The 15729-nt window shown below is 36.1% G+C and overlaps 1 protein-coding gene across 5 annotated transcripts in view; it reads right to left on the bottom strand.

Annotated features, from left to right (window-relative positions):
* The window catches only part of CDKL5 (cyclin dependent kinase like 5), a 129821-nt gene that overhangs the window by 38403 nt on the left and 75689 nt on the right, over window positions 1–15729 (bottom strand). For all 5 annotated transcript variants that reach the window (XM_072934353.1, XM_072934384.1, XM_030281648.4 and 2 more), the window contains exons 4-8: window positions 15216–15261; window positions 11592–11728; window positions 8538–8658; window positions 7341–7400; window positions 1856–1946 (exon numbers count right to left, since the gene is read on the bottom strand). In XM_072934353.1, the coding sequence (XP_072790454.1) occupies window positions 1856–1946; window positions 7341–7400; window positions 8538–8658; window positions 11592–11728; window positions 15216–15261 (455 nt within the window). The remainder of the gene's footprint in view (window positions 1–1855; window positions 1947–7340; window positions 7401–8537; window positions 8659–11591; window positions 11729–15215; window positions 15262–15729) is intronic.

The raw sequence follows: 15729 nt of genomic DNA, 5'->3' as shown, positions 1-15729 counted from the left end.
TGTAGTTAATAAACCTGTGAAGACTTTTGAATATTAGATGATTATAAAAATTTGGTAAATGTAAGGAAAGGGGGAATGGGAAAGATGAATGCCTGGGAAATAGAACAAGATTGCCAAGAAACATGCATCTCTTAGCCAGAAAAGCTTGGCTTTAAAAACATACACCAGCACAATTGAAACATTAAATACATAAATCCCCTCCCTTTCTCTACAAGCTAATCAAACAGATTTACTCAACCACAAACAGACATAATTCCTGCTAAATTTCCCCTGCCAACAAAATGATTTCAGAAAATGCAGGTCAGACTAATACTATGTCTGTCAAGCTTTTCATGTCTTTCCTCCTAAATCCTCATTACTACTAGAGAGAGAAAAAGAATTGTTTGTATCTAAAAAGGTCACAATTTATGCTATTTTTCCAAGTTTTTAAAATTTAATCTTATATATGCACATTCACACTTCAATGGAAGCTTTATTCTTTTCTCCAAAATGTGAAAAATTGAGCTTAGAATTTTTTAATAGCAACTTTAAGATACTATTATGCATGTAAGAAAACAACTGCCAACAAATTTGATTAAGATTAACACAGCTCTGGGAATACGGGGATGACTTTATTGACAGAATAATTATTACTCAATTATTTACCTGTTCAAAAAATATCTAGTTCAGTGTTAATCAAATGTTCCAACAAAGACTTGTTTCCCAGGAGCACTTAACAAGGTACTTAAAGACTAATGGAGTGACCAGACACGTTCTGATTAATCCTGTGGCCAATACTTCCTTATTTTAAAGATTATCTATATATAAATACACATGCACTGTATATTGGAATTGTATTCTATGAGAGTGTTCACAAAGTTTAGATTAATGCTGTTTAACTTGACTGTAATGGGAAGATCACATATCACAGATCTCCACTTTTTTTTTCCCCTCTTCCTTTGCCCTTGAATTTGTTCATTTAGTATCTCAAAATCTATTTGACCTTGTGAGGTAGTAAAATGCTCATTTTACAGATGAATAAGGGGCAATACTAAATTTTCTGGCTGAGACTACTCATGTAACTAATACTTTTGCAGTCAATGCAATGCTAACTTCTTAGTGCTTTATTAAAATAAAATTTTATACAGCCTCCTTCTGAACTAGTAAAATTCTTCTGAACTAGTAAAAACCTAACACCTTCCTTTTGACTGACTTCAGCAGTGCTGGCAAAGGGTAACTACAAATGAAAATAAAAGCACAGAATCAGAAAGTTTTGGGTTGGAAGGCACCTTTGAAGATCATCTCATTCCAATCCCCCTTACCTGGGCATGGACCCCTTCCACTAGATCAGGATGCTCAGAGCCCCATCCAACCTGGTCTTGACAGTGCCAGGGATGGGGCACCCACAGCTTCTCTGGGCAACCTGTTCAGAGCCTTGTCACCTATGAGCAAAAAATTTCTTCCTAATAGAGTCCTGACTCAAGGGATGAAGATAAATAGGAATGTTGCATTGTGAAAGCTGTACTGCCATTGCTATATGATGTCCACACAGAGCTGATGGAACGTTCCAGGCTAGAGGACTACCATGGAATCCTCTTCTGAAAGAACTGGGGATGGAGTGCAGGAGCTGGAAGAACATCTGCTATAATTCAGCCTAATATTTTGATCAGTTAAACACTGCTCAGCTCAAGACAGGTCAATATGTCAATGATTCATACTGACTTACTGGAAATGAACAATAATGAAAATTTGGAAGCTCTTGAAACCTTGCCTTTAAATCAAACTCAGTTCTCCACAGGCAAAGCTTACAAAACGTGCTGTAAACCTGCATAGAATCAGTAAAGATTTCTCATGGCAGTTCTCAAAGTGTACTTACCCAAGCAAGAGTTCAGGTGAGCGGTACCATCTGGTAGCCACATATTCTGTATAGTTAGCATTGCTTCCCTCAGAGAGATTTCGAGCAAAGCCTGTCAAACAGCGAGAAAGATTGGATCCCATTTTAAAACCAATATGTGTATCACCACTGATTTTGGCAGTAAGAGGTCATGTCTGTTTATACAGAAGCAAATTGTTTACAAGCCCTGCTGCAGAATGATGTCTACAACAACCGCCTGTCTCCTGAAATGCAAGCTTTTATTGATACAACAGTGAAAGTCAGCATGTCTGCTTTATTGACTCCCCTACTTGTGTACTAGCCTCACAAGTCAGTGGGGTTTTGCTACTACTCTGTATGCTATTATGTAATCAAAACAGACTGATAAAAGTTAACTGTCAGTATGCCATGACAGCAATTGAAATATTGCACTAAACTTCTCTGAGGTGCTGTTTGCAGAGAAGATTCATAACTTTATAGAAACATTACACATGCATGTGTACCAGACTCTTCTGGTCTTGATCCAACTACTACTGTCTTTGATTTTTCAAACTGGTCAAAAAATGACATATTATTCTCATCTAAGGACATTCCCTCCTGGGCTTGCCAAGGAAAAAGGTCATCTCCTCAAAACTATAAAATGCAGGAGTCTAGGAAAATCAGCAAAACTGTTTGTATCTGCACTTGGCTCACTCCACATGTTTTGGCTTCCCAAAGGCTTTAGCATCACATTCACAACAAGGTTTTTAATGAATTAGGATCAAAAAGCATGTCCAAATTAACTTCTTTATCCACATCCTTTTGTTAAGAATAAATAAAAAAAAAATTAAAATGCATACTTATTTGCAATTGTACCAAAACTTTCCTACTGTCCCAAGGCGTAACAATTATGACCACTAGCTGTCAGATGTGTCTGGAAAATCCACTTGCAGGAATAATTTGAACTTTTATTTTCATTCTTCTCCATTCATTAAAAGTCAGCCAAACACCACAATAATGTTACTGGATTTTTCATGTAGAAATACTCCAGGACAGATGTTTGCATTATTTTCAAAACCTATCAAGTCTTACTGTTTTGAAATAAATAATTAACAGTTTGGTGAGACAGGACAGACAGATCTCAGCAGCAAGACTCCACATGGGTGAGGTCCTCACTGGAAGCTCAAAGTGAGACAAACTTTTGTGACTGAAATCCAGAAGCAGCATTTCTGAAATGCTCTCTCATTGGGATGTGGCATTAAAACACAGTTCAAAATTCCCTTCAGTGAAATCACTGTAAGTCTTTCCATTATTGCACGAACAATGAAGAAATAGTAAAAATTCCAAAGTGTTGCAAAAGAAAAAGGCATAACTTTATTTCCTGACTCAGTAAGTGCTACTTAAATGCAATGGATGTTTTTCTTTATATCTGACTTCCTCAGCAGAAGCTGCCAAAATTGCCTTTTCCATTCAACTATGTTTTTTGTAAGGTTCTAATTTTTAAAAGTTTTTAAATTGTTTTTAGTATTCTGAAAGCGTAAAGCTTAGCGTGAAGCAGTTCAATTCCACTCACCCCTGTGGAATACTAATTTACTACAAGCTGAAGTAAAAATGTGGATGCAGATTACTATTATTATTATTAGACTAGTGATCATAGGAAGCAATTATAAATTACTGGTAACATAGGTTGCAGTTGTTACTTTTTGCAAGATACCTCTAACTTCAAGAGTTAGTAAATTAAAAGATAGGATGAGTATGTTGAGGAATGGATATTTCAAAACTGTTTGAACATATGAATTCATATCTCTTTCCATAAAGTCTATTGAACATAACTGGTGCTGCTGCAGAAAAGCTAGAAAGGATTTTTTTTTTTAACGTTAACATGGGGATTGATTGAATTTTGAAATATTACTATATTTAGAACTGCTTAGGCAGCCCCATTTATGTTTCAAATTATGAGCTATCTGATTAATCTTGGCAGTGGAAAATCTTTCATTCATGTGTTTAAAGAACAGAGGGAAGACAATCAGGAGCTATACCAAAGAAATGGGACAGTTAAAATGTGGGAAACCCCAGACTGAAAGGGGGAGGGGAAGAAAGGAAAAAAGCTGTCACAAAATAGAAATAAATACATGTACTGATGTAACACATTTGTTTGGCAGCACATGAGCTCCTGACCATCAGAAGAATCAACAGGTCGAAGTTTCATCCTCCTCCTTCCAGGCCAGTCTATCAGAATTTGGTCACAGACAGGAGCCATTATGTCCAGAAACCAGCTAATGTAGCCTGAAAAATCAACCCCTAACTTTACAGGCCAGGTGCAGCATGGATTCGATGCAGTGAGACAAAAAGAAAAGTTATCATCATGGGCTTAAGTTTCACCTTTATCCGGTCAGGTGATGCATTTTATAGATCCAATATTACTCTGACCCTATGACACCATGCAGAAAGATGATGACAGAACTAACAGTTCAGGAAACATATCTTTCAAAGGGAAAAATTATTTCTGGTTATGATGGAGTTTGCTTATTTTTCCTTCTTCCAAATTGTGCTGAGGTATCAGGAATATAGAAATAAGAGAAGGAAGCTAGGGAGAAGATTAGGCAAACTCTAAACAGTGAGCAGGAACACATGAGAAGATGAAGATAGGAGGAGATTTGGGTGAGAGCAGCTATGAAAACAACAGTATTTGGAAAGGCATCATGCTGCAGAAAGAAATAAGCAAAATCAGAAATTTCAGGAAAGGACTTTAAACAATTTAGAATATGGTAGGAGAGATGTCAAGGAAAAAGATGTAAGAAAAAAAGGAGGAGGCTGTCAGTTTCTTACAGAGAAACAAGGTACCTTTAAGTTAGACATAAGGTAAAGAATTCTAATCTTAATGACATATAAGTACTTTAATAGATGCCTAGGAACACTAGGGAACCTCTATTATTCAGAATTTTAAGAATGTATTAAGCAAACACCTGTCAAGAATGACACAGACATTCTTAATCCTTTCTTTGAGTAGGTGGAAAAACTAGAGGATTTCTTGAGGTCTTTTCCAGTCCCATGTTTCACAATTTCTAGGCTTACACACCATACAGAAATTAAGAGGTTGCTAAAACAAGAAATTTTGAAGCCCTGGTGCTGAAAAAGCAAACACACTAGTCAGAAAACCGAATTATTTCGAACAGTCAGATGCATCTTCTGTAATCGGCACTTTGTACTGTTCTCTTTTTCCACTTCTGTTGGCAAGAAGTGACACCCACACAACATGTGTCCAGGCAAACACAACAACCAATCTCAATTTTATTTAGCACGGTATGTACAGAACACATGGCAGAAGGATTATGAAGAATTATCTCATTAAAAATTTATGATCTTTTCTGTTCAAACTGGTTTTGTCCACTGGGCCATTGCAAAGGGATGCATTATCCTTTTCTTTGCATTTGTAATCACATGAGGAATGTGATATTGTATGTGGCAAGTACCCATGTTCCAAAGCATGAATTAAGCGAGGTGATCAGACAGCGTATCATGCTACAGGACAAATTCTTATATCTTCATCTCTGCACATTCAGGAAACACTTGTGGTTAACACTATTCTGACATGTATTTTACAGTAATAGCTTAACCTACTAGCAATTATGTCAATTAATAATAACACTAAAAAATTAAAACTGATTCCATCTTACAAGAGTTCCTCAGGATTTTAAATTCAACTAAAACTGAAAGGCCAGTTAAAATGAAAACTAACCCACATGAACATTAAGAACCACAGAAATTCCTGTATCAGTTTGCCTTCCTTGATATTATGCTGATCACTCTGAGTACACTGTGACTGCACATCTTTTCCAGCAGCAGAAAGAGAATGTGGCTGGAGCACACAGCGTGAGCAAGCCAACAGACCACCACCACTGCTGGCAGAATTCACACCATCTCTATCTAGTGCAAAAACTGATGTCCAAAACATGACCATACCATTTGTCTGGCTTTTTATTTTTCTGCAATTCTGCTGCACAGAGGATGTTGACAGAAGTTCCCATGCAGAGATCTGTCAGCTGATCTCATGTGATAACTCTAATGGCATTACTTTCAAGCAGGAAATCCCTCACCCCAGAAAAGGGAGGGAGGGAGGGCCAGGGAAGGATGTGTGGGTGCACAGCTCCCACAAAGACCCACTCATGCTCCATGCTCCCACTGGCTGTTCCTGCTTGTGATGAGGTTAACCCAGACTGGGGCATGCCCTGTGCAGGGCACAGCCTGTGTTGGGTGTGCAGCTCTGCACAGGGCAGTGGGCTGCCCCTCAGTGGGGCTTGGGCAGAGGCAAGACCCTGCAAATCACTGTAAGGTGAGGGAGGGCAACCACAGTGGTGCAGACACGAGGCCTGTGGGTGTCAAAAAGGCAAAGACACCAAGGACACCACACAAGAGTATCCTGATGTTCTGTCAGAGCTGTGCAGTACCTTACACTGCAGAATAAATGGCACTGAATTCAAAGAATTTATATGGACCAAATATTCTAAGGTTTTTCCTAGAATGGTTATTCATGCCAAATGTTTAAGCAAAAATGCCTTTAGGATTAAAAGAAGCAGCAGTGCCAATGACAAACACCTTTCTTGTCTTCCTTAAAAACTATTTTGATTTATTTTGTTAGCAGTTCTTTTTTTCATTCAAAATTACAGAGGTTTGAAATGACAGCTTTCAAACTGTTCTTACTGAAAAGTGCCCTTGGGGTAACACTGTGGAATTGGCTTTTATTTACTAAGCCAAACTGTAAGCTTTTCAGAGGGAACAATATTTTATTCTGTGTTTATGTAGCATTTAGACTAAAAATACAGATTGTTGGAACATTCTGCCCTGTTGTCTTCTTGGATTACTCACAAGGGCAAAGTTCACCTTGTACTTGGGTGATGATTCTTCAAAGCTTTAAAGCTGACATTTAACAGTCATTGGTAGGTCAGGAAACATCAGAGTTAACCTAACATGTACAGCTCTGACTCTGACCTCCAGTCATTGTGTCATTAATCACAGGTGGACATGTGATTCCTTAATTAAGGTAACAAAAAACCTAACTACACACATAATATTCCACAAAAGCCAGTGGTTCAAAAAATATACAAACAGTACAAGTTCACTGTGTCTTTACTAAACAAGCTATAATTATTTTTAATAAACAGGCCAAATAAACCTATAGTTTTGCCAGCCTCCTAATGAGCTCATCATCTGTGCTCTTCTCAGCTGAGCCTCAGCAACATCAAAAGCAGAAACCTTATCTAATACTGTAAGAGAGAAATGCAGTATTTCTATAGATATGTTAACACAAGTATTCCACAGGGTATGCAAATTAAGAACAGAATTCTTTCAAATTAAAATACTAGCCCCAAACCTGAAAAAGTAATCAATTCTGACTGCTAGAAGACTTTTAAACAGTACATACTGTAGAACTCTTACAAAATAATGCAAAACTGCATTGCAAGAGATTTTTTTTTTAAAAAGGTGAGTAACAGGCATCTTCCAAACTTACCGAAGTCACACAACTTCAGAACATCATTGTGGCTTATTAAGAGATTCTCTGGCTTGATATCTGAAGTATCAGAGTGGGTGGAAAGAAAAAAAAGCTATTAACTTCTCTCAATTTTGGACTTTGTCAACAAATATTATTTCATTATAACTTATTTAGAGATATTCATTCAATCAAAAATGAAGCATTACAAGAGCAACTGCTGAAGCAGCTTCCAGCAATTCAGTTTGTGAACAGGCAGAATTAATTTTCTGCCTTTTGAGTCTTTTAAAGTGTTTCCCAACAAAATATGGAAAGATGAAATGTGCTTACAGATATTCCTGGGCAGAAAACCAATATTCATATTTCATATTGCAAAATAAAAGAAAGGAAAAGAAAAAAAAATAAATTCAATTACCCAGTTAAACAATAAAATATTAATTATGTTGTGCTTAACATTTACAGTTATAATAACCATTTGATCACCTCTTGTAATTTCTTTAGAAAAAGTGTCTTGCCCAGTTTTAAGCCCTTTTTTCATTCCTCTATTATACACATGGTATATTTTTCAAATTACATTTTAAAAATATTTTCAGAATCATGCTGGCCTTAAATATAAAAAGCACACTATGCGAGGATTTAATCTTATTGGAAATACTAATTAAAAATATTACTCTTGCAAAGTCACAAAGCAAAATAGAATTTTACTGAATCAGGATAAAGTACATAAAACTAGACAAAGTGATTCATGAAGATGTGTACTCTAAGTGCTTGAAGCTTAGGGAGAAAGTAAATATAGAGCTGAAACTCGATGGAGCTGGGAGGAACTGCCTTAAGCAGTAAAACATGGGGGACCAAGTTTTTAGTTTTAGGTTATTTTTCTTCTAATATTCTATTATCAGATTCAAAAGTGAAATGACTGAGCACCATGAAATGTTTTAAAAAAATCCTTTTTCTTAGACTGTCTGTTCCTGCAGTTACAGTTTACTGTGCTTATCACTTCCCAAAGACAGTTGGACAGCAAACGTTTTATGTAGATGAATTTCATTTTAAAACAATCTGGAGTCATGCAGCAGACTTAAGACCCAGTCAAATTTACTTTTTTTTTTTCTGTTGATAGAAAGCAATTGCTTGTATTTATGTTAAATGCAAATTATTTCAAGTTGTAACATATTTCCCTTTAGAAAAGGCCTTATTCCTTGTGGAGAAGTATACACTTACCTCTATGAACAATATCATTCTTATGGCACCAATGAATTGCTTTAATTAGTTGGTAGATGTAGCTTTTCACTTTTTCTGGTGGAACTCCATTTGGCATTTCTTCTAGCAACTCAAGCATATTCTAAACATTTAAAAGACACATCATTTAAAAGAGCTACACTCTAGCTGCTGGAAGATGCTTTCAGCTTTCTGAAGCAACAATTTTGGGCTAAAGAGCTCAGTTATGAAAAATCAGTAGTTTAACATTGAGGGAGTTAATTTTAATCATAAGCATTATCCTAGGTGTTTTCATTCTGGAGAAAACACTTGTGAAGACAATAACCCTAAAAGGTGAACCACAAATATAGCATAAGCCCTTAAAAGACTGTCAGCAAAGCACTTTCCCTAAACACCTAAAAAGTAATTTAGTTACAAAAGGCTGCTTAAACAGAAACACCAGTTCAAGTGTATGGCCATAAAAGAAGTTTAGCAAATCAAAGCATTTTGTAAATATTCAACGATGCTTTAACACACTGTTCTCTTCATTAGGTTAGTTCTGCCACTTTGAAACCATGAATCACCAACTGCATCTGTATATGGATGGGTATAAAGCAAGACAAGCCTCTTAGTGCAAATGAAGTAACAGATATAAAAATGCCTCAAAGGGGCATAAATAGAAACCTAGGGAGTATCCTATAGCTACAGATCAGTTATAGTGATCTTGGACATCTTGACACTACAGGAACTATGGCCATAGCAACTATTTTGTGGATATAAATAGAAAAGAAAATAAACTTACTGTTTATACTAGTACATTTCCCCTTTGAAAAAGAACACTTAGATTCCCATTATGTTAACAGATGTCTCTAATTTTGCACAATTAGAAGTACAATGAAGTTTGTATGCTGATTTCTAAAATAATAATGGGCAGCAGCAACCCATTTGAAGAGAGGAAAAAAGTCGTATTTACTGAACACTGAATAGGAGTTTTTTGGCTATATTGCCTTGCACAACTCATTTAATTATGGATCTGAGCACTTGTAGATTTTTCATTAAAAGTAAATTTACCTTGTCTTTGACAAACATTTTCTCTAGCTGTAAAGTAAAATTTTTGAGGTTTCTCTTGAAAGATGTTTTAATGAACAGTAGAGATTTTGATGATATTTGAAAACATTTCTAAGTTTTGCAGTTTGGGAGTAAATACTGGAACTTATGTGCTTGAGCATGAGTTTTCTTACAAACACAGTTCAGATCTGAGGAAAGGAATTTTCTTAAGAAACCATATTGATTTTAGTTAAGATTCTTGTCCAAACAGAAGGCTGTGGATCTGGATAAATAAGTCAAGAAGTTAGTGTTACAAATACAAAACAAAATAATAGCATCGACACAGGAAGACATAATCCTACATGAAGACATTAACTAAGGGGATGATGAATAAAGGAGATTAGACTAAATGTGAATTTAAATAATCTGGATTTCAGTATTGCAGAGTTAACATGCCCTGAAGGACACATAGTACTCGTTACCAGTTAAACAAAAAATTAGTCTACTCCACCACATTTTATTTAATTCTTTCTACTTTTCCCTCATCCAAAGAATTCAGAAACATCCTGGTCTTCAAAGAAACTATGAGTGACACTAATTAAGATAGCTGAAAATAAGAAATGCTTGTTTACTTCAAAGTTTAACTGAAAAGAAAGGTGAATACAGAAATGACATTACCTAAAAACTAGATATAGTCCTACATTTATTACAAAATTATTTTATTCTGATGTAAATAATGATAGATATTGCAGCCTGGTGTTTTTACTGATATTTAACCAGTTTTTAATATATACCCCTTATCATATCAATTAAATATCTTTTACTTATGCTGCTCTTTCAACCCACTTCTCCAGATAGCTTAGCCAAGTCAATTAGAACAGAAAATTAAATATATGTTCTAAGTTGGTGTGTGATCAAAGACACTTCATGTGTCTGGAAAAATTACAATGAACATGGGTGAAACAAGTCAAGGTTTGAAGGTTAGATCCAAGTAAGATCCATGACATTAGAAGTTGCTGATCTGCTGGTGAAAACCAAAACTGATTTCTGCCAAATTGTGGGCTAATATAGGTCACCTCACATTATGTAGTCAAGTTATATGACAAAATAAGTTGTCAAATTGACATAAAGGAGACAGCATTTAGGGTGAGAAATTTTTAGATGAGAGAAAATTGACTGCAGAGGACTAGCACTCAGCTAGACTGCAACACCACACTGGCAGGAAATTAAATGAAAATTTCAATCAAAAGAACAGTATCTCATGAAGGCTACAGACATATTTAAACCTGCATTTTCTCTTACTCTGTGTATCTGAATACCATCTAAGTGTTTCCATGCTAGAAATGCTAAATGGTTAGAATTCATAGGAAAAAGCTACATTCATCAGGAATGACATAAAAAATGACAAAAGACCAATCTGTTCTAGGTTGCTCCTCCCTGGAAACAGATCAGGATGCTTGGCAGTAGTAGGCCAATCTAAGGAAATTTTGGAATAGTTTCAAAATGAGGTCAGGACTGGAGTTAATGACAGTGGTCTTTGCCAAATCCCTCTAAGCAACTATTGATAGTGACCTTCTTACAGAAATACACAAACAAATCCTATTTTTAACAGGGAAGGGTGGAGAAAGTTGAAAGAGATTCCAAGGTCAAAAGTCTATGATCTTGTTTTAAAAGACCACGTCAAGACTCATTACACAGTGTAACAAGACAGTTATCCACCTTTACAATTAAACTGGATTAAAAAGTTCAGATGGAAATTTTTCTTCAAATCATATGTATTCCAGTCTGCATTATTTTTAACATGTTGGTGTTCACAAATGGAAGAATTTTTTAAAAGAAATACCAACACATGATGTAAAAGCAACAGTAATCAGTGTTGCTGTCTCATGACATATTGCATTAAAGTTTCTGCTGCTTCTCTTTCGAGATTAGGATAACTTAATATTTTAAAAAAAAAAAAGCAATTTTAAAGATATTTTTTTAGCAAGCTGATAATTAAACTGTGGCAAGGATACTACAAACTCAACTCACTTTTTCCACATATTCAAAAACTAAGTATAATTTTCCTCTTCTTCTGAAGGCTTCCTTCAGCTCCACAATGTTCTCCTGCTTCAAAGTGCGAAGCATTTTAAGCTCTCGTAAAGTGGTTTCTTTGACTTCTTCATTTTCTAGAATGTGAAGTAAAAGTGACAAAGTGAGCTGATTAAAAAACAAAACAAAACCTCAGAGTAAAAAGCGTTATTAAGATTTGCTTTGAATCACTGATTAAATTCTCTGATTTTAGACATTACAGAGAAAAAAAACTTATTTCCCAGTGTGGACTCTCTGCATGCTTCTGCATTGGAAGAGAGGTAAATGACAACTCTACTTATTATACAACCCTCAGAGATTTCCCATCATGACCATAAAGGTTTTCTGTGGCTGAAAAAGTCATAAGAAACAAGTTGTTTGCATTTCTATCTTTTTTTTTATTATGAAGGGAACGAATATGCTTCAAAAAAACATTCATGTGTGTGTACATGCTATACCCCACAAATACACATCACACACTAACCACTGGGAAGGTTGTCCTCAGCAGAAACACTGGAATGCAAAGCTCATCTTTGAACAATACCAAACAAATGTATTAGATTCTGAAATAATTTTATTTTTTAAAAGCCATGACAAATTCTAAGACTGAAGATTTACAAGTCCTGTACATTCCCCACATGGCTTTCAAAGGAAATTCAGCAATGCCAGACCAGTGTAGCAGCCACGGGCGGCAGCACAGTAACTATTGATGCAACAAAGTCCTGAATCTAATTCCAAGCAGTCAAGAAATTTAACTGCTTTGTTAATTACATTTAATTTTAATTTAACTGGTTTGACAATTTAATTGTCTGAAAGGTGTTCAAGAAAGGAGAAGTGCTTCACTAATGCTTCATACACTGCTGATCATTAAGGGACTCTGAACTCAATAGATTCTAAAGGATACTAGCAATGATACGTGAAGCAAGCCCGACTCTATTAGGTTTTATTTTTCATTTAGTAAAATGAAATCCATTAATTCAGTAAATTTACTCACGCACAAAGAAACAGTGTACTTAATCACTTAGAACTGTTATCTACAACAGTTACTAAATGGGAAATGCTTGCATAAATTCAAAACTAAACCACATTTGCAGGCCATGTACCACAAAGACAGAAACAGAGGAAGAAGAAACAAGAAAGATAAATTGTTTTCCCAAGGCAAAAGGCAAGAAGACATTTGCAGGGGAGAGCGAATAACACTGGTCATGCAAATGCACTAATCATCATCAGAAGAGAGAGGGGGAAAATAAAAAATTGAAGTGCAGCAGGAGGGAAAAGGAAAACAAAATACTATAATCACAAATGTTTTGATTAAAAAATATATAATTTAGAGCAATCTAAATCTTTTCATTTTAAAACTGAGTGCTTGATGTTGGCTTGCATCAGCCTGATTGCATAATCTCATCTATAAAAGAGACAGTCACTTTCCAGCACATTTAGTATTCATATGTCAAACAACGGCAAAAAATTCAGTGGAACAAAAATGTCAATAGAAACAATTACAGTATATTCAAACTTCTAATGAACTACCATATTAACAAGACAGATGTGAAATGGGCTGAATCAAATCCATCAAAAGAACTTCTGTCATATTTCCAGAAACTCGTAAACAACTAGCTACAAATCTGAAAAGCAGACATCAGTCATGTAAACTGATATTATGTAATACCCTGGGAAAGCCAGACCTAATGACAATGTTGTATTTTTTGTTTTCATTTTTTGGTTGACAAACTAATACAATAATCCTGTTTAGGGCTTAATACTGAGATTATTTCCTACGATCTGTACTGAATAGCTACAGCAAGTTCCAAAAAGCACTTATGAGATACTCTCATGACCTGGTCAAGATAGTCACCACAATTAAACTACCTTCTACATTTTTTATGGGGATTTAAAACAGATTTCTGAACAGCAGAGCTAAAACACTTATCAAATATACTCTTCAAGTGTCTGGGAAAATGACGTGCCAAGCGAAGATTGCACTGTGCAAAACAAGATGCAAATCAGACTTTGCTGTGCCTGACTCTGAAAAAATATAGCCCTTGTAACTAACACCACCTTCATGGCTACCAGCAATCCTGTAGGATAGCAAAAAAAGAAAGTTTTCTAAAATAAAGTGACTGCTGTTTCTTTAAACACTGCTAACTTTTGGCTAAAGCCTCAGTAGCCAGCAAATCAAGCAGCATCATATCACACCAGGACGGTTCCTCTCGCACTTCATCCCTCTTTGGGGACTCAGGGCTTTGGGGCTCAGGGCTGACTTATGATGAACCCAAGGTACACAGCTGCTCTCATGGCAGATGCCAGGGCTGCCTATGACAGGATATGGTGATTCCCTGTCCCCCAACAAGCACGGGACAGAGAACCAGCCTTGTCTTGTGCAGTTCTTTGGGTTTAGTACCGCTGGGTGAGGAACGTGTGTGGGGAGCACTCAGAGGAATTTCTGCGTGTCCTGCCCTCCGCCACCCTCTTTGCCAGCAGCACTAATCCTTGCACAAATTGGCTCTTCCTCCCTCTCAGCAAACTCAGCAATGCTGCAGAGCACACAGGGTCTGCTGTGAAGGGGCAAAGAGCAAGTTTCCTGAGGAGACTGAAGCCCGCTGAAGTGAGGACAGAGCTGCTGCCACACCACCCGGCTCCCTCCACGGATCCTTGAGAGCTCCCAGATTTATCTTCCTGTGACTGAACTTCCCAACAACTTCTTTCAGTCTCCTTCATTTACAACTTCAAGTTGCCCTTACATTTAGATCCCCACTCACAGATAAAGGGTGATAAAGCCAAAGGACTCTGGAAGTCACTATTACAAGACAACTTTTTAATATTTTGTGGTCACATCCAACCTCCAAATCTAGATCTTACTACCATACACAGTACCACTGTTAGCGCTCAGGAACACACACAACCACGGGCTATGGTTATATGCAGGTGCTTTTATTGAGAGCTCTGGGAATCAGGGGTACAGACCCAAATCTGACTCTGACATGGCTTTCAAGCTGAATGTATTTTATATTCTACTGTTATATATCTTACATATTAATTATTAAACATATCTTGTTCTATTGTATATATTGACTTTAGTCAATCATGAGTTTCTTGTGATCCTTCTTAGGCCCCTGAACACAGTTTCTCATGATTATTCTTATGATTAAACAGTAATTAGATTTAATTACTAACCAATAATCACATCTAACAATTATATCATTTATCACGTACTAGCTACGCAGGTGCAGTTCTAGCAAGGTACAAGGCCTTCATGTACCTAGGGTATTTATTTTTTTCAGGGCCTACTAAGCTTAATTTTCCTTTTACCCCTAAATCCACATGATTTAAAAAACCCTTTTACTATCACCACAACCTCATCCATATTAATAAAGATGCATCAAGAAAGAAACGTAGTTATCTGATTAGAGTGTATAACGCAGTCTCTAGGAAGGCATGAAAGATAAGTGCCTTGAATATTTATAAAGCTAATAAATCATTATCTTTTAAAAATCATATCTTGCTATATGAGACTTCTCATTTTAACTGGATAGATATTAACAATGTAGTTACTGACATTAAAGATCATGCAGCAGAAAAGATTACCTTCACTGTCTTTAAATTTCTTGATAGCCACAATTTCATGTGTCTCCTGTAAAATAAAAGCAAAGAAATGGAAATGAGTGAGATTTTTTGTGCATTTTTTCTTGCATTTTTTTTCTCCTGATCATCAGAGGAAGAAAAAAAGAAGGAATTTCACAATGCAAAAAAAAATTAAATGAAAATATGGGAAATCCTCAGTGATCAGGCCAAGTGCAATATACAAACCCACATGCAGCAGATATGTCACAATTAGGATCCCCAGTACAAAAGCAATAGAGTTAAATGCCAAAAGTTCATATTTTAACACCTTGCAATATATAACAATGAAGTGTTCAGAAGTGTTTTTCCTGTGACTCTTGTTTCTTAGTTATTCTGAAGCTCTAGCAATCTTTGATCTTACCACAGTATGAATATGGGTGCTTATCTTTATGAGGTGAACTGAAAATACTGTGCCAGTATTAGGTTTTTAGTTAGACCTATGATTTTGGCTGCCAAAAGTTTTTGGGCTTCAAAGTTC

This window comes from Taeniopygia guttata, chromosome 1, assembly GCF_048771995.1.
Source record: "Taeniopygia guttata chromosome 1, bTaeGut7.mat, whole genome shotgun sequence".
NCBI lineage: Eukaryota > Metazoa > Chordata > Aves > Passeriformes > Estrildidae > Taeniopygia > Taeniopygia guttata.
Note: the sequence above shows the minus strand (reverse complement) of the source record. Positions and strands in the feature narration are given on the sequence as shown.